At 37.8% G+C, this 25,737-nt stretch overlaps 3 protein-coding genes across 12 annotated transcripts; 1 reads left to right on the top strand and 2 right to left on the bottom strand.

Annotated features, from left to right (window-relative positions):
• Nucleotides 1-885: 885 nt before the first annotated feature.
• Nucleotides 886-8,188, bottom strand: LOC130992544 (uncharacterized). Its single transcript, XM_057917216.1, has 20 exons — nt 6,791-8,188; nt 6,176-6,379; nt 5,986-6,090; nt 5,852-5,917; nt 5,602-5,766; nt 5,349-5,423; nt 5,104-5,258; nt 4,647-4,782; nt 4,490-4,559; nt 4,276-4,403; nt 4,120-4,176; nt 3,238-3,423; nt 3,044-3,136; nt 2,834-2,919; nt 2,683-2,749; nt 2,528-2,594; nt 2,309-2,445; nt 2,003-2,094; nt 1,755-1,821; nt 886-1,544 (listed from the first exon to the last, which is right to left on the bottom strand). Exons 1-20 carry the CDS (start codon nt 8,018-8,020, stop codon nt 1,380-1,382), a joined length of 3,351 nt encoding a protein of 1,116 aa, XP_057773199.1. The 5' UTR covers nt 8,021-8,188; the 3' UTR covers nt 886-1,379.
• Nucleotides 8,189-19,013: 10,825 nt separating this feature from the next.
• LOC130992647 (uncharacterized) lies at nt 19,014-20,705 on the bottom strand. The gene is made up of 3 exons (XM_057917375.1): nt 20,595-20,705; nt 19,846-20,201; nt 19,014-19,770 (listed from the first exon to the last, which is right to left on the bottom strand). Exons 1-3 carry the CDS (start codon nt 20,611-20,613, stop codon nt 19,201-19,203), a joined length of 945 nt encoding a protein of 314 aa, XP_057773358.1. The 5' UTR covers nt 20,614-20,705; the 3' UTR covers nt 19,014-19,200.
• Nucleotides 20,706-21,332: 627 nt separating this feature from the next.
• LOC130992670 (peptidyl-tRNA hydrolase, mitochondrial) lies at nt 21,333-25,149 on the top strand. Of its 10 annotated transcripts, none has more exons than XR_009091317.1 (9): nt 21,333-22,876; nt 23,094-23,307; nt 23,398-23,465; nt 23,557-23,607; nt 23,681-23,754; nt 24,102-24,160; nt 24,255-24,331; nt 24,609-24,753; nt 24,922-25,149. XR_009091317.1 is itself a non-coding variant. In XM_057917417.1 (9 exons), the coding sequence occupies exons 2-8, from the start codon at nt 23,100-23,102 to the stop codon at nt 24,746-24,748; spliced, it is 627 nt and encodes a 208-aa protein (XP_057773400.1). In that variant the 5' UTR covers nt 21,333-22,876; nt 23,094-23,099; the 3' UTR covers nt 24,749-24,753; nt 24,922-25,149. The 10 variants fall into 10 exon arrangements, 7 of the variants coding, with proteins under 7 accessions (XP_057773400.1, XP_057773397.1, XP_057773399.1 ...); XR_009091316.1 differs by having other exon boundaries at nt 23,089-23,307; XR_009091315.1 differs by having other exon boundaries at nt 21,333-22,911; nt 23,089-23,307.
• The last annotated feature ends 588 nt before the right edge of the window (nt 25,150-25,737 follow it).

The raw sequence follows: 25,737 nt of genomic DNA, 5'->3' as shown, positions 1-25,737 counted from the left end.
GGGTAACTATTGAACCATGAGTCGTAGGCATGACTAATTAATTATTATTGTATTAAATGTTTGTTTGTATTTATTATGTGAGGCATGCCTTATCCCATTTTTGCATATTGCTCAACACGTTCTTGGCCTCTTTTTTGTGCTCAGTTTCGTGACGGCATGGGTTGAGCCTACAATCACTAATATACCTTCGAACTCCAGCTATTCAAAATGCAGCTAAAAGAGTAGATTCCTCTACTTTTCACTTCATATATTCCTATGGTTTTAAGACTTATTCCTTTGGGGGTCAAACGATGCAATAATTCAAGTTTGCACATAAACAAATAGGACATGGGAGCCATTTCATCTTTGGATTAGACCAAGAATGGGACTGATAAACAAACCAAGTCAAATGTGGTCTAGATAAAGACAATCTATACCTTTTTATCATGGGAGTAGTTGAAGCTTCAACATTTTGTTATATTCCTCAAATGGTCAAACATTAAACATAAACTTTGGTTGCAAATCGCAATCACCAAAGGCCTGCCAAATTTTCCTTTTTCACTATCTCTCAAACCCCGCCACGTGGATGACTTTTCATTCTTATTTTAGTCGATTTTTTTAAAAAAATGAGTTGAGATGGCAGATAAAGAATCTTGATGCGCATGCTTGCTACTAGAGAGGAATCTCCATTGCCATAAACCACCAAGAGCATAAATATTAGGTATAGTAGTAGCAACAACTTCAATAAGGTGTGATATGACAGGATGATAAGGTTCATAGGTTGTTGGAACAGTTCAACTCCAACCATATAACTGTCTGCTTCCCTAGAAACATAAACCAATTTAAGTACGATACTAAAATGCGATGGAGAACATCAAATATTGATTACAAGTACAAAGATGGAAATTGAACATCCAAGTATCATTTCTCATATAACTAGTTGGAAACAATATTTCCAACCACTGAATACAAATAAACAAAACAAATAACAATGTTCTTTTAAAAAAAAAATTCCAAATCTCTGTACTATAACAATCACTGATGTAAAGAAAAAGAAGGGGGAGAAAAAAAATGCATGATCTGACCAAAACTGAGACAGGAATTGCCTCTCTGGCAATCCTCGAAGAGCACAGTTGTTCACAAAAATCTCACAAATAAATAAAAGAACACCAGATCCCCCCTGTTTTTGGAAGCAATACAGGTGATCTTGTAATATACACAGTCTACAGACTCTACTCCATTTCTATGCGAAACGGATCCTCACTCGACCAAAACCTTGTGCAAAAGAATGCGGAACATCTCTCTCATCAGAAACAATGGACGAACAAATGCTTGATCGGCACAAATCACCACTGACAACCGACAATTCAATATAAAATCAACGGTTTCACTCATGAGCACTACGATGACAGAATTGTCTGCAACGCGAGCTGCTGTTGAGGCTGCAAGGACGACCATGTAGAGGCCAGGGTGGATGGAGGCAGCGTCTGTTGTAGCTGCCTCAACAAATTTACCATTCGACTGGCAGTTTGCTCTGAGGCAAGATCCTTGCCAGCACAGAGAACCTGAGATGAAACAATATTAAAAAAGACCTTACCTCACTGAAGAAATATAATGAAAAACAATCTCATCCGAAATCCAGAAAATGGGATGCAGAAATTGAAGGAAAGATACAGGTCTTCTCAAACCAAAAATGAGAATAGAATGGGCAACTACATTGTTAGAGAACTATAAAAATAATTATCATGGTCCTGAAATTGGTTAACATAACTAACCTCAGCAAAAACAGAAACGATTTTAGGGAGATACTGATTGTTGGGCCCCAAAAGCTCCAAATCAGACCTGAAAGGAGGAAATTGTGGTCAATGAGAGGATATACGAAAAGGAAAAATGACAGCGGAGTCAGAAATTAAAGATTATATGTAAACAGGTGATACAAGTAAAGCAGAGATGACAATCAAATCAGGTTATAAAAATTTGTATATATTTTTAAAAGGAAAGAAAAGGAATTTCAGGTCCTCACCTCTCAACCATTGAGCAAAGCTGGTCATGGACAACTTTTGCCTCAATAACATCACCCTTTATAGGTAAACAATTTAACCAGGCAGGAACCACCTATCAGAACAATTTTACACTGTTAGAATTAATCGAATGCAAAGAGACATGAAATTATTATAGTATTCAGTTAAAAGTGAAAATCTGGAGAGTAAGACAATATAATGACTCAGCCAAAACTATATGCCCATTCTCAGGGTAAAAGAGAATGACAGAGAAACAAGAAATTCAATCAGAAAATGACACGACCCAGAGAGAGAGAGAGAGAGAGAACCTGAGCTGAATCAATGCTATCACGATGATACTGACATATCTTTCCCAGAGCTGAAACAGCATTGTCATAAGCCATCACATTGTCCGGTTGCAAAGCATTGGGGTGCCCAATAACTACATTGAGCCTAGAAAGTGCCTCTGAACAAGATTACAAAGAAAGGTCAGAATACAGATATCGAGCTGAAATTTGCTTTCTACAGCCACATTCAGGCAATAATACCTCCAACAAGTGGCTTAAACACAGAACTTCCAAACTCTGCACACACTCCGAGCCCATATACAGCAGCCTGAAAAAGAAAAGAGGCAATTAAAATATGATAGATTAACATGGTTAAGATTGTGTGGAATACAAGATAGTTCAGATCTTTGGCTAACCTGTCGAACATCTGAGTTTTCATCATTGCATGCCTCCAAGAGGAAAGGAAGATATGTATCATAATACCTGATTCAAATAAAAAAGACAGGAACTAAGTATGTATTTCATAATCGAAACCAAATTTAATTATTTTAAGGCATGTTTACATACTTCAGAGCTGAATCACGGCACTGCTCAGCTACATCATCAAAGATGCAGATGGCAATCCTTCTCTCTTCAGCAGATTTGTCCTTCCCCTGCAAGAAAAAAGGAGTGTCCCAATCATGAACTGAAAATTTTAGGTTTAAGATAGACATTCAAGTTTTAACCATGTTCTAATTCTCTGATTTTGCTCTCCAACATGAAAAGGCAATAGCTTACCCACATCGGCATCAGGTATGATGATAGTTCATCGAAGAAAGGCAAGAAGGAAGCCTTAAATGTTTTAATTAAAGTTCCCAATATTTCACCAACCTGAAACAAAAATGACCAGCTTAGGAAGATTTCATGTTTCCAATCTGCCAGAATTTAAACAATTGGTTATATCCCGAAAAGCCAAATGTGAATTTACTAACTTGATCAAATACTTCTTCTTCCTGTTCATCTTCCTCTTTAAGAAGTTCTCCCTCCTCAGCATCAAAATCTTCAGCTTTGGCTCTCTCAGCTCTCTCCTTTTTTCTACTTGAGCTAGCTGTGATCACCTGTTTTATCTCTTCCACAATGCTTCTAACCTGGCTCTCATCTAAAAGAGATCCAGAAATCTGAGAGGAATACATGGGGGAATAACGAGTTAAATTCTAGCATATACAGTAAATTCATTATATACAACCATGAAATAATACAATTTAAAACCAGAACTATCATTCCCCCATTTATTTAACAATAATTGAGCAACTCATCTCAACTAACCAAAAACTCATACCAGTCTACTGAAAAGAACAGATTAAATTTACTACTCTAGCAAATTGCACACTTGGTAGGTAGTTGTTACCAAAGACGGATCTAGAGGCCGGGCAGCCTCGGCGGTCGCCCCGTCAATTTTTTTTTATTACCTATATATATGTATATCTTTTGATGAAATCTCGGCGGTCGCCCGGTCTGTTTTCTTTACTAACATTTATTAAAAACATCCGATGAAATCTCGCCCGGTCCTAATTAAATTTTTAGATCCGTCCCTGGTTGTTACCACCTCTTACAAAGCATGCACAAAAGTGTGATAATAAAACATTCTTGAAATAGAAATTCTTAATAGCATCAAGATTTACTTAGGACTATGACAAATAGGGTCAACATTAAGTTCCAATTTTTTCAGTCAGCACACTTTTCACTTGGTGAAATAATCGACCTAATATCATAACAAGATATCTACATAATATCTTAACAAGAGCATTGAAAGAAATTAACTCAAATACATGCACAAGGCAGGGTCATTCTACTTTACATTACAAGTGACCAACCTGCACACATTCGTTCAACGCGTCCAACATGTTTGCACAGATCTCTATATCAGGTTCCTGCATGACATAAGGATTGATAATTATGAGTGCCCAGATACTACAATAATCAACAACAGAATGCAAAACACAAACTTGTATGATAATTCAAACAGACACCTTGTGTAAGGCTTCCACTAAAGCAGGAACAATGAAATCTGACAGCTGCTTAACATATGTCTCATTACGACCCTGCGCAATTCCTTTTTCGACAGCCAATTTTGCAGACCGCAACAGCTCCGGCATTGCTAGAAATTGAAAATGAAAGCGTTAATCCATATTAGCAACTTCAATATTCTATATATGGAAACATTCCAAGTAGAAACTGCATTACCTGAGACAGCAGCCTTCCTGACTTCTTCATGGAAATAAAATTTCAAAAGCGGAACCAAAGTTGGGGCAACCTGTGTCAAACACAATATACCATAACGTCTTTAAATTGTGATCTACCATCAACGGCATCCAGCAAAGACCAATTTACTTCCACTAACCTGATCTATCCATGGGTAAAAACCTTCCTTTAACTCATCAGCATAGCAGCACAACATATTGCAAGCGGTAGCCTTCTCCTCTAGGACACTGGTCTTAATTCCAATCCTTTTATCCCCGAGGGTTATGGTCTCCATGCTGCAATATTTATAGAAATGTGTTAATATTGGAAGCAATTAGCAAATTGTGTGTGCACCAAACGGAAATGTATAGCGCTAAAACCAAGATGCAAACAATGTGAACACATATCAGAACTAATAGTCATCAAGAAACAATACTATACAAAACATAAAAGAAGCTTCAACAGTGCAAAGGACATTCTCAGAGGGATATGTTCATGAAGTTATAGGCAACCTAATAGATAAAGAATGAATTTGTGGTAAATAAAGCCAACTTTCATTCAAACATGTAAATAAGTTTTTTATAAGATAAATCTACATAATGTAAGAAAATGTTCACCTTTCATCATCCGATTCATCAATTTCATTGTCTGAATCAGCAGATGTAATTATCACATCAGGCTTTAGCTGAGCAGACTGAAGCAGAGGAGGCATGACCACACTCATATAAGGAAGAAAATCTTGTCCCAAGCACTTGCAAAGTCTGGCCCATGCCTACAATAGAACAAAGATGAATTAGTTTGATGTGGCTAAACTAATCTTTTAAGGCATGAAAGCTGCAGCTCCCAAGGACAAATGACATACTTGTAGCATGTAACTGGTAGTAGGATCATCTGTCTCCATTTGTGATCCTTGCAATGACATAAGTACTCCCATCACCTAGCAAAAATGAATGAAACTAATATCATTTTCGAATCACAATTAAGCCCGGGTAAGGTGTGCTGATATTGCAAATGAGTAAAGCAGCCAGTGAATACAAAGCACAAAACAAACACGAGGAAATAGCACATTCAACATAAATACAACAACCAGGACCCAGATATCTTTTCTCGCCTACCTGCTTAGCGTCCTCTTTGAATTTCTCCTTTCCAACCGCCATCCCCACCAAGCTTATGCACTCCATAGCTTTTGCACGGAGCATGCGGTTAGACTTGTCTGTGGCATTCTCTAAGATAACTTTCAAGTAAGGCATAACTGCATCATAATATTTCTGGAAATGTTCCTGCCATCATAATTCCATAAGTTAACCAAGTCACCCATCAAAAATCAAGAAACTAACAACACGATATATAACGAGAATGGTGTACCTGAGATGAATCAGCTACCGAAGCTAAAGCAGTTAAGGCACCCTCCTGAACCATTTGCTTGGAATTCTGCAATTTACAAAACATATATCAGTTTAGCATATCTATTATTGCATATCCTAAATTCTCAACTTCACCTGAAGAAGTAGAAGAAGCTTGTGCACTATCCCATCTAAGTAAGGTGTCAAAATTTCCGGAGTGCAGTTCTCACTAAAGTTAAGCACGGCTGAAGCCGCATGTGCCTGCAAAAAGGGAGGGGATTGCTTAAAGAGCACATAATTCATTTTCAGAAACTAATGCAGCAGACAACATGATAAACAAACAAACCTGTACTCGAGGATTTTGGAAGTCATCCATCGCTGCAGCTAGAGCTGGCAGGACATGCTGATGGAACTGAATTTGCAAATCTGGGCCCAAGTCAGTTGATAGCTGACCGATTGCATTGATTGCTGACCATCTCACACGTGGATGAGGATGTTGAAAGGAATTCAAGACCATGTTCACCACTTGTTCCAAATTAGTAACCATCACCTACATATTACTCTCTTATTATGCGAACAAATTGTATTATATTCCTGTGCGCTGGTAACAAAACTAGTAAAAGAAATAAAATGATACTGAATACTAATGAATTTTATGTTAGCACTAAAACTAGTAAAAGAAATAAAATGATACTGAATACTAATGAATTTTATGTTAGCACTTAGCACGAGATAAGTGATGTCAAAAATCGCCAAATGATCATCTAAAAGACACTCCTAACCGAACACAAAAAGTCATAAATTGTGTATTTTATGTGATCATGAGACAGCCATGAACATGAACATGAGACAACATTTCTAATTCAGCACAATTATTAGTTGAAACCCGAAAAAAAAAAAATCATCTCCAAATTCACAAGGTTGCTCATATAATAATAGTATCTTTTATGGTTATGTATACCTTCGAGCAACCCTCTGCAATCTGTGCAAGTGCAATGAGTGCTGCGTGATGCTTCTGCCACTCTGGAGCAGAAAAATATGCCTTAAACTGCTCGGACGCTACAGGGACAATCGTATTCCCACCAAGCGCTATAGAAAGCCTATCTAAGCATTCCTGGCCAACACTATAGTTACTCGTCTCTCCTGCATCCTCATCCTTGGCTTCCGCACTGTGCCACGCAGGATCATCCTCCACATCCAAAAGCATCTTCATCAAATTGGCGAAAAGCCTGCTAATGAACTGAGGCAGCTTGCGCATCATCCCTGGCGCTCTTTCCCTTGCTTCCGCTAGTGTAATTACAAACTCAATTGCCAAATGCCGCGTGCCTTCCTCCAAACTCTCAGCCTCGGCAATCTGCAACATGGCTCCAACAACATCTACAATCTGCCTCCTCAAAAACCTCGGCTCCGTCCCAGCCAGCTCAATCAACAGCTCCAACGCCTCCTGCGCAGTCGCCTCTTGGCCCGAGTTCAGCGACTCGGTCAGTGTCCTCATCATAGCCGGCAACAAATCCTGGAACCTATCGCGATCATTCGAACTCGTCAAACACTGGATAAAATTTATGACAGCGCTCAAAGCCGCAATCTTGACATCCGGATTGGGGGAATTGTTCAATACGTTCAGGAACACGGTGTGCAAATCAGTGATATACGGAATCAGCGTTTCTCCAATGAATTGCGCCAATTGAGAGAACATCAGGAACGCTGATTCCTGCAGCTTCGGAGCACTAGACGTCACGCACTGGAACATAAACGGCAGGATTTCCGGCCACTGATTCTCGGGCACGAGCGAAGAAGCGAGCTCCGAGATGGTGTCGCAGAGCTTCTTAATAATCGATTTCGACTCCTCGCTCTGGAGCGATGACAACAGCACGTTTTTAACGGTGGAGCGAGTCGACTCGCTGAGGTTGGGCCAGATATACGCGTCATCCCGAGTCAGCTGCTTCCGCAGGAGAATCGCCGCCATGGCGCGCGCCTCCTGGTGCACGGACGAGGAGATGAGGTGGCCGAGCTTGAGCGCGAGCGAGTTCGGATCGTTCTGCTTGATCAAATTGAAGATTGACTCGGCCTGGGATCGCTGCTCGTTGGAGGATGACATCAGATGGGAAATCAGGGTTTCGAACGGCGCCGGGTCCGGCCCCAGAATCGCCGCCAATTGCGCCTGCTGAACCTGAGTCGACTCGGCGTCCATCCTCCCGAGTCGCCGCGATAATTCTCTAGGGTTTTTGAATGCGCTGTTTTTGTGTGAGGTGGCTGGCGCTCTGCTATCGCCTGTCTCCCCCTCCCTCTCTCTAGATTATATACGTGAGTAAGCGTCTCTCCCTCTCTCTCACACAGCGGCACACGCAGTGAAGGTGCGTGCAATCTGTGCTTATATAGAACAAGACGACGCGCGCACACACAAGTGCGTGGGCAGTATGGTAAATTTGGGGAGCGACACCGAATGTACAAGTGTGAGCAGCGAGGGGTACGATGTGTGGAAGCGGGAAAACTGGAACCAAATGAAAGCAGCGGCGAATGATGATAAACGTGGGCCTAATTAGGGCAAAGTAGGCTGCGATGTGGGATTTGTTGGCAATAATTATACGCGATACGGGCGGCAAAATTAATTAATTACGAATTCAACAACTATTTAAGATAGACTTTACAACTTTTTAAGTTAAAATATTGTGAAAACAAGTCACCAATTGGAGCTGTCATCAATTTGATGGTACAAGTATACTATAATCTCAAAATCAATTTAACATATTTTCAAATCGACCTTATTTATAGTTAATTGCCTACTCAATGCAAAAAATTTACTCAATTTCCTATTTTTATACGATTTTATAAATATCTATAATTTATAATAGGCAACTTTCACTTTCAAATCAATTTCAGAATTAAATGATAAATTGGTGATTATAGTAATAAAATTGAAGATTTATTTATAAATTATATATATATATATATATTTTTTACTTCTTTTTTTTTTCTATTTTCGTTCTTTTCGAAAATTATGAAACTCAGCTAATGATAAAATATTTGATATACATATCAAATTAAAGATCACGATATACATATCAAATTAAAGATCACGATATGTAGGAGTACAATACATTTTTCGTAGTTGATTTATGTTACGTAATTAGATGGCGTTTACTTTGCATGATTGAATTTTTTTAGTTTGAATAGTATGATTCCTCCAATCTCACCCTTTCAAAGTGATATAAATCATTCAAAATTAGCTTAAATGACATAAATAATTAAGGGCATTGGATATCTCAATGTTTGAATCAATATAAGTAAATACTTCTTATGTCCTGGAGTAGTAACTTTTAGCATCCAATTGAGAGTGGCACAGTGGTTGGGTGTATTATGAGTGGAACAAGGGTCTCACTTTTCATGTGAGTGTTAAAATAATTAAAGTAGAGTAAAAAAAATCATTACTAAAAATAGAAATTGATAAAAAAAAACGTGGGACATGCAAGAATAGAAATATGGATACTAAAAGATGATACAGATGGAGTAAATGATTGACCTTATTATTTTTAAATATCAGGGTTAATCTTTCAAAATAATTGTATCCTTAATAGATTGCATAATGTGTCGCATGTAGACTTGTGATTAGGCCTATTTTATACGCATATTTTGGGTGTTTTAGTATGATTTCTATGCTTCATTATATATATATATATATATATATATATATATATATATATATATAGGGGAAGGCTAAAATAAGAACGCTTCTTAAAATATAAATTAGGAACCATTTTCAGCCTTTAGATCATCAAGATCTACGGTTGATTCATCACCTTGTTGGATAAATTCATGGTCCTGAGTTCGAATCCCAAAGGTAGCAAAAAATTATTTTTCACAATTCATGCCTTTATACAGTTTATTCATGCGTGTTATACATAAAATTCATGCATTTTTGCTGGTTCGTAATTCTTAAAATAAGGGTGGTTTATTGAATAACCGCCCCCTATATATATATATAATCCTTTTGGTATGATTTATGAGCTTAAGTGAATTTTGATGGTATTTGATAGGTTTTGGAGAAAAAGCTCAGTTTTGGAAGAGTATGGAAGTAAAGAATTCGTGAAGTAAGAAAGCTGTACGCGCAGGCTGAACAGTATGTCCATACCGTCTGGGTGCAGTCCGAATGTTAGCGAGAAGATTAATGAGCTGCTATTTTATTTTGTCTTTTTGTGGGCCTAAACTATTTTGTTTAATTGTGGGCTGAACTTATGCCTTTATTTTGCTAGTTAAACCTTATTAGATTAGGCTTTTATATTAATTAAGGGCCACGCATGCGCCACTTTACTTATTAGATTAGAATTAGGTTTATTAGATTAGTATATATATATTAGTTAAAGTTTAGTTACAAGAGGAAAGATCAGACACCATTTTTTTTAGAGGCAGACGCAAGCCTTGGAGTTTCAACATTCAGTTTTATTTCTTTCATTACTTTTCGCAATTTATTCTTTTAATTTATTTGTTTTATTTATTATGAATTCTAGCTAAATTCATTTATTCCAGCAACGATTAAGGAAGCACTAGCAAGATTATTCTGTGAGATCTAATTTGTTCTTATACTTTATTTTATGCTTGTATCTGTGATTCTCTGTGTTTATCGTCATTAATTATTTTAATCCATTAGGTAGTGCGCAATATTTAGTGGGTTAGAATTAATTATACAGCCAATTGAATCGGCCATACGTAATCGTGGTTTAGGTTTGATTAGTGGTAAATTGACACATCAAGGTCAAGGGAAAATCAGTCTTAATTCAATAATCATGTGTCAGAGTTTATTGGTTTTGAATCGGGTTTCTCTAGATATTAATGTTGTCGACTCATTAAATCTATAGAGCGTCTCTTACGATTGTCAGTCGATTAGGGTAGTAATTAGTGAAGCGTCTTCCTAATTATCGAATAATTAAGGAGAAATAAGATCACGTCAGAAGCGTCTTCGATGATTATAACTGGTTTGCTTGCATGAATGAAAGTTATATTTGCATCAATGATCAGAATAAATAAGCTAGGGTGGACTTAATTGATTGTTTGAATTTCTTTATTAATTGTTGAATTTTTCTATTTATTTCTTTACGATTAGAACCATTGCAATTCTTTTGAATTTTATTTATTTCTATTTTAGTATTTCATATTTTCCCCATAAATTTCGTTTGTTGAGTTACTTTGCAGGTTGAATTTTAGGAGAATTCTCACTGATCCCTTAGGAGACGATTTTGCTTGCTGTTGTCTGCGCAGTGTGGGCATACCGGCTGACTGTCGGATATTTTTGGTGTAAAACGACGCACCAAATTTTGGCGCCGTTGTCGGGGATCAATTTTTAAGTAGTAATTTTCCTATTTTTCGATTTGCTTTATTTTTTTTTATTTTTTATTTTTTGTTTGTTATTGATTTAGAGCTGATGCCGAAATGTCTGAAGATGGGGACGATGACCGTGATGATATTCTGCCACCACCACCGTTGATAAGAAAGTTGGGCCGCCACAAGGGAAATCATCCGCTATGCATTGTGTTGCCCACGATTAATCAAAATGCTGAAATCAAGCCTGACTTCATTCAAGTTCTTCCAAAATTCAGCAACTTGCTTGGAAAGAGTGCACATAAACATCTTGCTGAATTTGATTTAGTTTGCATTACTTTACGCCTTCAAGGTTTTTCTGAAGATCATTTAAGATTACTAACTTTTCCTCATACATTGTAGGGTAGAGCTCGAGATTGGCTGTTTGATTTATCACCTGGATCAATCAGAACTTGGAACGACTTAGAGGAGCAGTTCTTGCGTAAATTCTTTCCTGAATCAAAGGCTGCAAATCTAAGAATAGCGCGTAGCATCAAGCAGAGGCAACAAGAGTGTTTGTTTGATTATTGGGATAGATTTCAACGATTATGTCATAGATGTCCTAACCACGGATTTTCTGATTATCAGTTGCTCATTAATTATTTTTATCGTGGTATGTCTTCTTTTGACAGGAGGATTGTTGATGCTGCTTGTAGAGGAAGTTTGACCAACAAGACCTTAGATGAAGCAAAACAATTGATTTTTGATATGGTCTCCAATGGTCAACAATATGAGGATGAGGATAATGATAGGTACAGGCCGGTCACCAGATCAGAAGATGCATGTGTGAATGAGAAACTCGATGCTCTAACTTCCTTAGTTAGATGCTTTGTTGGAGCTCAAATTCAAAAGGATAATCATCCAAATTTCAGCTGGAATCATTCGCCTGAATTTTTCACCAGCGCACAGCCGCAGGCTGGGCGGTATGCCCATACCGACCGCCCAGAGTCCAGTATGTGTGATATTCTTAAAAGTCTGGAACAGAGCAGTCAGATTATTAATAATCTGGTACAAAGTCAGCAAGCTTTCCAGCAAGAGACGCAGGCTGCGTTGGGTAGTGCACACAGATCAGACGGTATATATATATATTCTCTATTCTTTACTAGTATCTAATTCTCTATAGATACATACCCTATATATATACACACATAATGCAATACGATGGAGTAAGTAGGAAATTTAATCAAAAATCATGTCCATGAAACTCTTGGGATCACTCAAAGTTGAACTTGTATTGATGATGAAAAAGAAAAATTAAATTGGCGTGAAGGCAATTGTGCGTTCGTGCGATGAACGAAAGTGTTATTTTTAAAAATAAATATTATTTTAAAATAATTTTAATATTCAGAAGAGCATTCACATTCATTGAGTAAACTCATTATTCAATGGAGTGGGGGACCACATATTAGTAAGCACCCCACATGGAGCATACTCATTAGTTTTGATTTTGGTATTTTTTAGTTAATTTTAATTGCACCAATTTAAATAACACAATTACTTCAAATTAAAATTTCATTAATTTAAAAAAAACTTAAAAATTACATAAAAAAACTAAAGACATAATTAAAAATTACATTAAAAAAAATTTAGCTAATTTTGGAAGAGTTTCAGAGAGAGGATGAAGAGAATTGTGAATTTTGGTGGAGAAAGAGAGTGTATAAATAGAAGAAGATTTATTTTTTTATTTTTTAAAGGAAATAGGCAACAGTCCAATGGGAGAAAAAGAAAAAATAAAAAATAAAAGGCAACGGTCAAATAAGAAAAAAGAAAGAAAAAAGAGAAAAAAAGGTAATTGGCAAATTCAAAAAATCATTTTTTTAATAGGCGCGTGCATTACACGCGCCTTTAATTTCAGCCTTCGCGTCTTACTCGAAAGAACGAGTAAGCCTCGAGGTTTACTCGATGTTCCCCTTACTCGAGTAAGCCCCATCGAGTAAGGGGATGTGGATGCTCTAATTTGGCCCATTAATTCATCAATATAATGTTTAATAAATGGGTTATTGGCTTCTAAATACATCAATTTATGGGGTAGTTTGATTTTACGCATAAACTTTGAAATGAGTAAAAAAGTACGTGAACTTTAACGTTATAATAATTTTTCCACAAATTCAATTTTCACTCAAATTAAAGCTGACATGGCAAGTCAAAATATCGACGCGTGCACATCGGACGTTTTAGAAAATGGCATCGTATAGGACTCTAAAAGATATCCTATAAAATAGCTCTAAACCTGAAAATAGTAGGAATATATAGATTTCGAATGTCTATAATTGAATTCACGGTAAAATTACTACAACATTAAAATTTATGTATTTTTTACTCCATTCAGAGTTCATGTGTAAAATCAAACTACATCAAAATTGGTGTATTTGGACAGTAATAATCCTTAATAAATAAATATAACTATAATCAATAAATGCAGTTTTGGATAATTTAGCTTCTACATTAGATATAGATATAGATAACCTACCCAAATTTATTATAAACATTACAAACTTATTAACTTAGGGCGTGTTTGGTGCCACCTCATAGTGCAGATTAGCAAAGGTATCCGGCACTTTACAATTGTTTGGTGCCAGTTAAACTTTTTCCGAGTAGCCCGCAAAAAAGGCATGGCCCGGTGAAAAAGTGATGTTCACCCCTTAAAACGTCTCGCGACTCCCCCCTCTGATACCACTTCCAGACTTCAGGAAAACATTTACGCTGCCTTAATTACCCTTCAAATTTTTTATTCAAAACTCGTTTCTAGGTCAAAAAATCAGCCGCGCGTATTTCTTCATCTTTGCTATTCTGCAGAGCTCGCGACAATCGAAAAGCCGATCGAAGAATTGACGCAGAACGGTAAGAACCCAAACTTTAAAAATGGGTTTGGATTCACCGATTCATATTCTTTCTTTCCTATTTTTTGTGATTTCCTTTTGGATTTGAGAGATAGGGTTCCCCCATATTTACATGTTTCGATTCGCAAATTGGGAGTTTATTTTACTGCTTTGATTTCGTCTAAAATTAGCAGCTCCATCTGTTTTTCGCGAGATTCTGAAATTAGGGCCAAATATTGGGCATTTGTGCATCTAGATATTGGGCATTTGTGCAACTAGATATTGGTTTGATTTTTGGTCCAGATATTGGGTTAACCTCCTCCGTTTTCTGTTTCGTAGACGACGTCGCTGTGGAGTACATTCCAGCTAGGCAAAGACAGTAAGCTTGGGTGAGCATTATACTGCAACAATTGAAGGCAACTAAAAGTTTGTTCTTAGGTCCTTGATCTTATTGATAAACTGATTGATCTTAAATTTTTTTAATGTGATGGAGATTGTGTTACAGTTGCTGTTGTTGTACTGTATCAGAAAATTTGCTAGATTTACCATTACTTAGTTGGCCTATTTGTTGTTATTGTATGGCATGTTGCTGCTTTACATATTTGTGAGGTTGCAAAATAAAATTTGTACTTGCCTAATTAATGGAACAATAGATACAATAGGCATAAGTATATGTTGAAAAATTCAGTTTTGACTTATACATCCCTACTTTCTGTTTTAGATGGCTGGAAGAGTATGTCCTCGTGATAAAGACATATTATTCTTGGTACTACAAGAAATTTTGCGTGATCATATTATACAAATTGCTATTGTCATTGCATATATAGCTAAGACTTATTCAAGGAAGAGAAAACGTCATACAGCAGTACCTACATATAGCATGATTTGTAGGATGCCTGACCAAATAAAACATCTAGGTCGAATGATAGATGCTACGGATATTGATTGTATTGCTAACTTACGTATGGACCGTAGTACCTTTGGGAGACTTTGTCGAATCTTGCGGGAAAGAGGGGGTTTAGTTGATGGGAATTATGTTAAAGTAGAGGAACAGGTTGCCATATTTTTGTCTGTGTTGGCCCATCACAAAAAAAATAGGGTAGTTAAATTTAATTTTTGGAGGTCTGGGCAAACGGTATCGCATTATATCCACGCGGTATTAGGAGCAATTATTAGCTTACATGATGTGTTCCTGGTTAAGCCCGAGGCTGTCACAGATGAATGCACGGACACGAGATGGCAATGGTTCAAGGTAACTAAATCCAACTATAGTCATGTCATGTTAAATTATGTTGAAGTGTTAATAAATAATAATATAACTTTGTTGTAACTGTATTTCATGAATAGGGGTGTCTAGGAGCATTAGACGGCACCTACATCAACGTAACAGTTAGCAATATTGATAAGCCTCGATATAGGACAAGGAAGGGGCAGATCTCTACGAACGTCTTAGGCGTTTGTGATCGGAACTTGAACTTTGTTTATGTTCTTTCCGGGTGGGAAGGCTCGGCCAATGATTCTAGAATACTGCGGGACGCATTGAACAGACCACACGGATTAAAAGTTCCCAAGGGTATAGCCAATAACTCGCGTACTTTATTATTGATTCTAGCTGTCATTGGTGTTTGATAATAATTGCTGGAATATAACTATTCTTGTTTGTTTGTTGTGACCTCGGCAGGAAAATACTATTTGTGTGACAATGGTTACGCAAATAGTGAGGGTTTTTTAACACCTTTTAAAGGTGTTCGATACCACCTTAAAGAGTGGGGTCCTAATTCTGCCCGACCTCAAAACAAGGAGGAACTTTTTAACCTAAGACATGCTAAGGCACGTAATGTGGTTGAGAGGGCTTTCGGGATAATGAAGATGAGATGGGGGATACTAAGATCTACAACATTTTATCCGATAAAGGTTCAAAATAGGCTAATAATGGCAACATTTTTAATTAACAACTTCATCCGCAAACAAATGGTTGTTGACCCAATTGAAGAACAATACAATGCGATGGTTGAAGATGGTGATGTGGATGTAGAATCTCATAACTTTGTTGAAAATGTTGAATCTTCTCCCCAATGGAATGCAGCTAGAGACACTTTGGCGGAAGGAATGTGGCAGCAGTATATTAATTATGCCTAAATAATGTCTGCCTACAAACGAGTTCATAGTTAAGTAAAATTTTTGTCTATATGTGCTGATTTTTGTGTATATTTGATTATGTTTATTGTGCAAATTCTGCCATTAAATTCACTTCAAATGCTGCTGTTGCTGTTGTGTTTTTTCTGTGAAATTGATATATATTTCTTACCTTGTTGTGGTTTATTCTCAGAATGGAGGCCATGTCCGATGTTTCAAATACCACCCCGTTTTGTAGTTGCGGTCACGGAGCAATGAATCTAAAGTGTGCTGGTCCTGGAGCAAATTTTCCAGGTCGATATTACTACAAGTGTCCATTAGAAGGAAATCACCCCAAGGGATTCTATTGGTACGATGAGTATCACGTTGTGTGTTCAATGTGGTCAGCGTCTTCCGTGGATTCTCCCATTCGAAACAATCAACCACGAGCTCATTCCCAATCCATGGCACCAAATGTCTTTGATGCGGTTCAAGAAATTGACCACCGGGGCGTTTGCTTGCATTCTCCACGTGGATATCTCGATCTCCATACCACAAACCTGTTTTTTTCCATTGTGACACTTGTAGTCGGGATTGTAATAGGCAAATTTATGTAAGGGGATGGTTCATGGCTTCATAACTTAGGCATCGTTGAATCGACTATGTTTTTGACTACCTTTCTTCAAATGCTTCTGTTTTGTTGCTTTTGTGTTGAAGTTACCTTGCACTTGGGATATTTGAATTGTGCTTGTGGTTATTTGTTCAAGTGCTACTGTTTTTTCTTGGTTTGTAGCTTTGCGGGTATATACGAATGCATGCCTTTTTTTTAATTCTTGTTTGCAGGTATAATGTTCTCAAGAGAGGTTTCTTCAATTCCTTATCAACATTGTTCAGTGCATCCATCATCATAGTTTCTGCACGTAGTTCATTAGTAAGGCCTCTCATGCTGCAAGTGACTTGAGAAAATGACCAACCAAAGCAGCAGGGGTTGCAAGCTAAAACAACACATTCACATGACATTTTCCTTGACCAAAAAAAAAGATTCAATATAAAAAAAAAAGAACAGAAGAGAGATAAAAAAAAAAAAAGATAAAGAGACGAGAGATAAAAAAAGTTAGTGGGTATGTGCTAAAAAAATGAATAATTATTATTTATAAATTGTCCTTATTTTATAATTATAGATTGATCTTTCATATATATATATATATATATATATATATATATATATATATATATTGTGTGTTTGAATTGTGATTTTGTTGCACTTTGTATTTCGATTTTTTATAATTATGGATATGTTTTAGTCTCGGTTTTATACATACATTTTTTTTCCCAAAAAAATTGAATGACATTAATGCATCAAATTGGTCAAATACCTTTTTTGGTGTTGTTACTTGTGATTGCAGACAATTTCTGTTGGAATACTTATGGATATGAATACTAACTTCCACCCACCACCAAATTAAGTAGTGTATTAATTTCTGGTTAGTGATACAATACTTCAAATCCTATATAAAATCTGCATTAGTTCTGCTCGAAATCTCCACCATCACACACAACATTTTCTCTTTTCTCCATTGCTATTCTCCAAAATGTCACTCCCCTCTGTTAAGCCCCAAACATGGTTCCTCTATAATTGTAAGTGGGACGCCACGAAAGATGAGCTGCTACTCAAGTGCCTCACCGAGAAGATCGAGGAATGCAAGCCAACGCCGCCGCAGCTTGCACCACATGTACTTATATACGCCATGAAATCACTTCACTCGCAACTGAAGGCCGATTTATCGTTTGTGAACGTCGAGGATCGTGTGGAATTTCTCCAACATCGCTATGCGACGTTCAAGCATCTCATGAACATGCCCGAAACCTGTTGGGATGAACACATGAATGTTATCCACGCCGATGATGCCGTGTGGGCTCGGCTCTTCAAGGTAAATAAGTTTATCACACTTCGGTTTAATTGGAACAACTATTAGTATGATTTTTTGCGTTTATCTCAGTGATTTTTCACTTTGATTTACTCACAACAATTTTCACCGTGGATAGGACAACCCATTCTTCCAAGCATACTATCATCGCGGCGAGCCCGAGTACTACCGTATGTGTTTGTTGTTTGGCGCTAATGATGTGAAGGTGGAGGTAACACATACTGTTATCGTGATAGAGGATTCTTTGCCAACCGGTAAAAAAAATCAAGGCACCCATAAGAATTCAGATGGTAGTTCATCGGAAGATGAAGTAAATTCTCCTATACCCAAACCCGTTTCTCGTAAGCTATTTGTTGTTGATGACGCTTGCTCTAGTGTTTCTCCAGCGTTCCCTAACGATGTCAAGGGTCACGTCTACGTCCCATGGTCGACTATAAAAAGCAAGTTCGTTAAACCGCCGCGTTCCAAGTCTTCCCCCAAAAATGCATTTCTGGCTAAGCCAAAAGATGACAAGAGCAGCGAAGGTGGATTTGGCGGTAGCTCATGTGCCTCATCTTCACCTTTTAAATAGATTTCAGATTTTATATAAGCTATGTTTTTGTTGTGGACCTTCTTTCTTAATTTTAACTTGCGTTGCTACGCATGTGTCGTGTGTCCATTGAATTTCCTTTTGTTGTTGGTCCATTGAAGTTGTTGATGTTGTTGATACTCCAACGACTATAAAAGGGCAAAGGGTTTGTCCTTTAATTTTGGTTTATATAATTAAGTTGGAGTTATCATAATTCGATCTATCAAGTATTGGAGTTGTTATAATTATATTGTCATTGTTCCCATTGAAGCTTTTTGACTGCTCCAATCATGTACCTGTTCTTACTATAGACAATGAAAATTTTTTAATAACTAACACAAGCAAGTAATCTGCCAAGGACTTCAAATATAAAATGTCATGAATAATCCAACATGTCATGAATAATCCAACAACATTATCAAGCCAAACTTATACCGTCTGCGGGAAGATAATAGCATTCTAGGTACTTGAAAAAAAAGAACAGAAATCACAAACTAAAACAGATCCAAATCATCTCACATAGGAGTACTTAACGTGTCTGTGAGGTTTCTCAAAAACAGCAGCAACTTCGGTTAGTTGAAATAGCAAGCTACTTCAACTTCATGTCAAGCAGATAGTGGACGTACTCGGATTTCGCTTCATCCGGCAGGCTGGTAAAAACGTCAAGGCGCTCTACCTCTTTAGCAAGCAAGTCGGTGATTTCGAACTTGTCCTTGAGGGTTAGTCCCGAGATAGAGCCCAGTTGGGCAAAGACCTCCTTCCTCGCCTTTGAGATGTCGAAATCATACCCCATCCTACTTGCAAGTGTCTCCAATCGATCGCCCGTAGTGGTGGTGATCTCAGACAGCGCGGCGAACATCCTATCGATGCCATCATCTCGTTTCCTCTTCCTAGTCGATGAACGCACTTCGGGTGAAGCTTTGACGCTTTGACTCACACTATCATCTGCATCTGCGGGCTCGTACATGTCATCAAGAGTGACGTGATAATCTCCATCAACGTGTGGCTCGGTGAGGTCGATGTTACGGTACATTTCGTGCGCAGCCTCCATGATATCTTCCGCCCCCTCGCCGGTAGCCCTATCTTTTCCAAATATCACCCTCCAATCATCCAAATGTGGCCAACTTTTGTAGCGCATAAGACGCGCATTTGAATCACGCTGCAAGAAAATTCAGATTGTTAGGTAAAGCAGCCCCATAAACTGTATTATACAACGTAAAGGAAAGCCCATTACATTCAGGATTGCCTGCCATTGTTCATCGTCACAGTCGATAGTGTGTGTGCCCTTCAAGTTAAAGCCAATTCCACTTTTCCCTAGCATATACGATAGCGAAGAGTAGTTCTTCTTCCATATTGTGATTTTGGAATTGATGTGAGGCATTCCCTTCAAATCCGTAGTTGGGTATTCCTTCTTCATCGCTTCTTCCAACTTATTCAAATATCCGGCGCGAAAACCATTATCCGATTTCCAGCCTTGCGCCACCAACTCCTTCAATGCAGCCAACAAAATCTCCTCCTCTCGAGCCGACCAACTACGCCGGGTCTTGTCGGTCTTGTTTAACCGACCACCACGAACGAATCCATTGCTTCCTGTTGCTCAACGCCATAGAAAGCAACACAAAAAATAAATAAGCAATGGAACAGTAGCACCAACACAAAAATTTAATAAGCAATGGAACAATAGTCCCATCTCAAAAAACTACCAGCATATGTCGAAATTAAATAAGCAATGGAACAGTAGTCCCATCTCAAAAAACTACTAGCATATGTCGAAGCATATGCGACACCTGTCCCCTAACAACAAAGCTTTGCAATGAAACACAAAAAAAGTATAGATCTTTACATCTTTGAAGCATTGCATTTACATGAGCATAACATATATCATATGATTCAGACACAAATGTAGCGAGTAATAGTCGAACTAACACATATAACACATAGGGATTCTGGAAATAATATCAAAGATGTTCAAAGCTTTTTAACCTTGAGTTGCTGAACTCATTCTTGTCGCGGTGCAGATCGGCGCAAATCGTCCACTTCCAGGCGTGTCGTTTCAGCTTCTGTGACCCTTCCTATGGCGCAAGAAGTGAATGCTGCAAAATATGAAGGAATAGGGAATATGTAGCGTGGGGTGAAAATCAAAGGGTACGCTTGTCTTTATGGGTTTAGTGGAGGGAGAGTTATGTCTTTTAACTCCTTTATCTATGCCTTTGTATTGAGTACCGAACAAGATATAAACATTTTAGTAAATGGTATCAAACACCATTATGAATTTTTAATCTAGCTTAATCGATAAAAGGTATCCATTGCTAATCTATATGCCTTAATCCGTTGGAAGACACCAAACACGCCCTTAGGAGTGTAAATTCAGATACCGAATTATCGAGTAACACCCGACTTAATACATATACTTGAGAATATCGAGAGTCAAGGCAGGATCGAATATTAGGACATGAATTTAATTGGTATAAGTATACTTGATCAGGTACTCAACTTTAATATAACAAGGGTGAAGATCACTTTATGTTTCATCGTTTTAGCAAATTCTCAAAAATGTCCAAACCTAACGATAATATCAAAACGATGCCCAACCTAATAAAAAATATCATCTGTGTCCTATTAAAATTATCCGGCTCTCGGAAATTGACGTGGATAGTCGGAGTTCCTACATGGCTTTGTCTACGTCGGTTGAAAAGAAAAAAGAAAAAGAAAAAGAAAAAACTAAAATACACATAAACTAAAACGTCATAGTTTCATTTTCGTTTTTTCTCTTCATCGTTCTTAAATTCCTCTTCAAGGTTCTTTGGCGAGGCCGACACCTCGTCTGATCGACGCTGCCTCCAACTCTGAACTGCGGCGAGGCCGGCGCCTCGTCGATCCTGCACCACTTTCTCCTGACTTTTCTCTCTCTCTCTCTCTATCATCGTCCCTTCTCTCAATCTCCATAATTCCAGAACATACTCACAAAAGAATCTACTCCAAGTTTCTACCTCAGAAATCGCCGCCGCCGCCCCTGCAATTTTCGGCGAATGGTCGGCTCTTCCACGCCCCTAACTCCATCCCTCTCTCAATTTATAGATAACTCATCCAGTCAAAAGTGATTTCACAAAAAAGCCATTTTTTCATTTTTAACTTTTTGTGCGTGGGGAAGCTTTGATCTGTCGAGATTTAGTTTTGTAAGTTTGAGGTTTGAGAAGAAGAAAGATGAGGTGTGGTGGAAGTGACAGATCTATTAGTTTGAGGTTTATTTGTTCCTATACTTCACTTATGCAAGATATTAAAATTAGGCGTTGTGGTTTTGCTAATGTCTTAAGACACTCTCACTGCATTAGATAAAAAACTGTAAGAACCTACTTTTATTTATATCGAATTGAAAAATCTTGTTAGGGTTTGAAATTTCAGACGCTGCCGAGCGTCGTCGTTAAAGATGGAAATGTTGCTACCGCGTCGAAGATGATGATGCCGACGCGATTTGAAATCTGGCTTCGTCTTCTCTCAAGATTATTCGCGCGATGAGTTGAACTTCATGAGATCTAAGTGTTCTTCTCTCTGGACTTTGGAAATTTTTTAAGCGCTAACGTTTACAATATTTGATGTGTTATTTCATTTTTTTTTTCATAAGACAACAATTTTTCCATGTAGATAAATAAGTCCACGTAGACAAGTCATGTAGGAGCTCCGATTATCCACGTCAATTTTCGGGAGCCAGATAATTTTAATAGGACACATGGACATTTTTGAAAATTCGCTAAAACGATGGAACATAAAGTGACTTTTACCCGTATAATAATATAATCAATCTACAATTATATTTATTTGATCATTTTATTTTCTACTTTAATCATACACGTCTCAAAAAAACAAACAAAAAAAAAATACTAATAATTGAATCTTACAGCCTACACCGCCGTTTCTCAACTCAGCTATATCCACTCTTGCGCCGGTGCTCCCTCTTCTCTCCGACGCGTCGCCGCCTTTGCTTGCTGCCAGCCCCTCCTCGTCTCTGCTGCCTGACCTCTCTGCCGGCGCCGCCTCCTCCCTCCTGTCTCCACCCCGCCGCAGGCCCGCAACAGACCAGCAGGCAGCAGTAACCCGCGGCAGAGCCTGCGCCGCAACCGCACCGCCCCCACCTCTCATTGCTCTCAATCTCAACTGCTGTGCCGTCGTGTCGCCTATCGACGTTCGAATTCAAATTTTTCATTGTCGTGGACTCGTGGTGTTTTTGTGACGAGAGAAATTCTGGTTTCGATTTATGAATTGTGAAAGTAAGAGACTGAGAGAACTAGGAAAAATTGACTGTGTGAGTATTTGGAAATCGTAAATCAAGATTTGTAAACTAGGGTTTCCAATTGAATTTGGGCAGAAGTGACCACTAGTTTGGGAATTTGTGGATTCTTTTCAACATTTGGATGCCATTCATTATAGTTTCACAACGCCGAATCTCAATTTATGACATCGTTCTTCAAAATTGTTGCAGCACAGTGAATAATGCTTCTAAGGCAGATTCCGAGGCGCTGCATTTACACTGCCGCCGCATCCCCTGAACCGCGGCCTTGGCTTTTTGTGGGTTTGGGCAATCCAGGTGATAAATTTATGGGCACCAGACATAATGTGGGTTTTGAATTCATTGATGCATTTGCGAAATCACATGAGATAGCGATGGACTCTGTCCACTGCAAAGCTATATTTGGAAAAGGCACGTTTCATATGATTTCTTATACTTGTGCTAAAAACTTTAATTAGTTTGGTTTTGTAATATGTGGTAGTTTCTGGATGTGGTTTTCAGGTTTCGTAAATGGGGTTCCAGTTTTCTTGGCTAAACCTCAGACTTACATGAACTTAAGTGGTGAATCTGTAAGAATTTCATTTGACACTTCTTAATGGATACTCTCTGTGTGTGTTTGTGTGCGTGCTGCTGAACTAGATCCCGTTCTTTTTTTGGCAGAGTGGTCCTCTTGCAGCATACTATAAGCTTCCCCTTAACCGAGTTCTAGTGGTACACAATATTCATCTTTCCTTCTATTGGTGTGATACGTTTTCATACTGATGCCCAAAGTTTGCTGATGTAGCTTCATGATGACATGGATTTGCCTTGCGGAGTTCTTCGTCTGAACCCCCTGGGAAATCATGGAAGACATAACGGGTAAGTAGTAGTAGCAAATTGTGCGTTTTCATGCTAAGACGTTACTTTGATGCTGGATTTTACCTCATACATACATGGCCGTCACTGTAATAGAATATGGATGGCACTTTTGCAGTTAGCATTGTATTTCTGGAATATCTCATCTTTCAACTGAATGCAAACTTTTAGGTCTCTTAAGTATTTCATTTTGTTACTTTGTTTGTGGTCTTCCATCGTACTGTTATGTGACCGTCTTCTGAAGTACAATTCAAGATCATCATTTGAGAAGGAATTGTTAGATTTTGTCTTGTGGTCGGTGGGACTTTCTTTCTGCTGTTTGAGCTTTATGATCCATGTGATTTTGCCAGAATGAAGAGCGTGATCTATCATTTCCGTGGGAATAGAGAATTTCCTCGTTTAAGAATTGGTATGTTGGTTTTCCCAACTAAGGAATTTTGCTACATGGTTTGTCATTTTAACTGTAATTAACTAAATCAAGTGCAATTCTTATGTTTTGTTAGGTATTGGAAGGCCTGCTGGTCAAATGGATCCAAAAGCATTCTTACTCCAAAAATTTAATGCCAGAGCTCGAGAGAGGGTATGCCCGTGCTTAAATTTTCTCAGAGCAATATGTTATATGTTTAGTGTGGTTTATCCTGATTGCCCGCCACTCTCCTGCATATAGCTCTAAAATGATTTTAAAGGAAAGAGAACCAGTACAAATAGCTCCTCTGATCTGTAGTTGGTTTATGTGTGATCCAATGAGAGAGCTCTTTATATGATAATGCTTAACTTGGATCATGTGCTTGCTACTATTTGTGTTATGCAACTCTGCTAATCATACAAGCAAAGGTTTATTTATATTCCCTTTTTAGGATGGCAGATTGATGGTGCATTACAAGAAGGTGTCGATGCTCTAACGCAGGTGTTGTCCAAAGGCCTCACGGAGAGTGCACGATGCTTCAACAAAGAGCAGAAGTACAAACACTTGAGACTACAAACCATGCCCGTATGACAGAGGTACTCAAGCTGAATTTCTTGAATGCGTTATAGTTTTCTTTCAAAACCTTCGAATCGGATAGTAGTATGACATGCCACTGCTCGTTTTCATCTAAATGCATCAAGAAGCTTTGAGGTTTCATTCTGAAACTTACTTTTTCTCTTGAATTTTGGGTCTGCTCATTCAAGTGACTGCTTCCATGAGATGAACTCGCCTGGCAATGTGATCCATCGCTGCAGACTTCACTGCGGAGCCAAGAGGAGGAGAGGTGGAAATCAAATCAAGTCAAATGAGCTGCTGTTGATGCATGCAGATTAGTCACATCACATATATTACTTTCTGGAATATCGTGTTCAACTGCAAATTTTAGAACCAGTATCATCATCCACGTTCAAACAAAAAACATCTTACCTTTATTTCTCTTGCTTATTTTGTCTAGCAATTTAATTTTCAATTCGGGAGTTTTGTGTTTAGAAAGAGAGCGCTCTTTGCAAATGTGTTGCAGAACGAATAACGAGTTTTGTGTTTAAAAAGAATATTTATATAATTTGAACCCACAAGTCAGTCTTCTTTTGAAATGACTAATTCATAATTTAATTTTCAACTATCAATAAATTCAATACTATGTATATCAAAGATAAGTGGCTTAAACGACAAATGCAGCTTAAAAAAAGGAAGTTGCCACATCATACCAAATGATACTATATTCTTTATTACTGTATGTTACATCTTTTATGGAGTATATTACACCATCTAAATTGATATTGCAATATATTGAAGATAACCAAATTTTTGCAATTAACCTACCCAATTACAGGATCATTATAAGAAAGGGAGAGATCAATTCTTAGAAAAAAACACATTTCCTAATTTGTTTTAAAAATATAAAATAAAATCAAAATATTTAAGAAAACAAAACCACTAAAAAAAATCTAAAGTTACCCCCCCACCCCACCTCACCAAACGTAAAACAAACCTAAATAATTTTAAAAAATAATTAATCC

Source organism: Salvia miltiorrhiza, chromosome 7 (genome assembly GCF_028751815.1).
Source record: "Salvia miltiorrhiza cultivar Shanhuang (shh) chromosome 7, IMPLAD_Smil_shh, whole genome shotgun sequence".
In the NCBI taxonomy this organism is placed as follows: domain Eukaryota; kingdom Viridiplantae; phylum Streptophyta; class Magnoliopsida; order Lamiales; family Lamiaceae; genus Salvia; species Salvia miltiorrhiza.
This window is presented reverse-complemented; position numbering and strand designations above follow the sequence as displayed.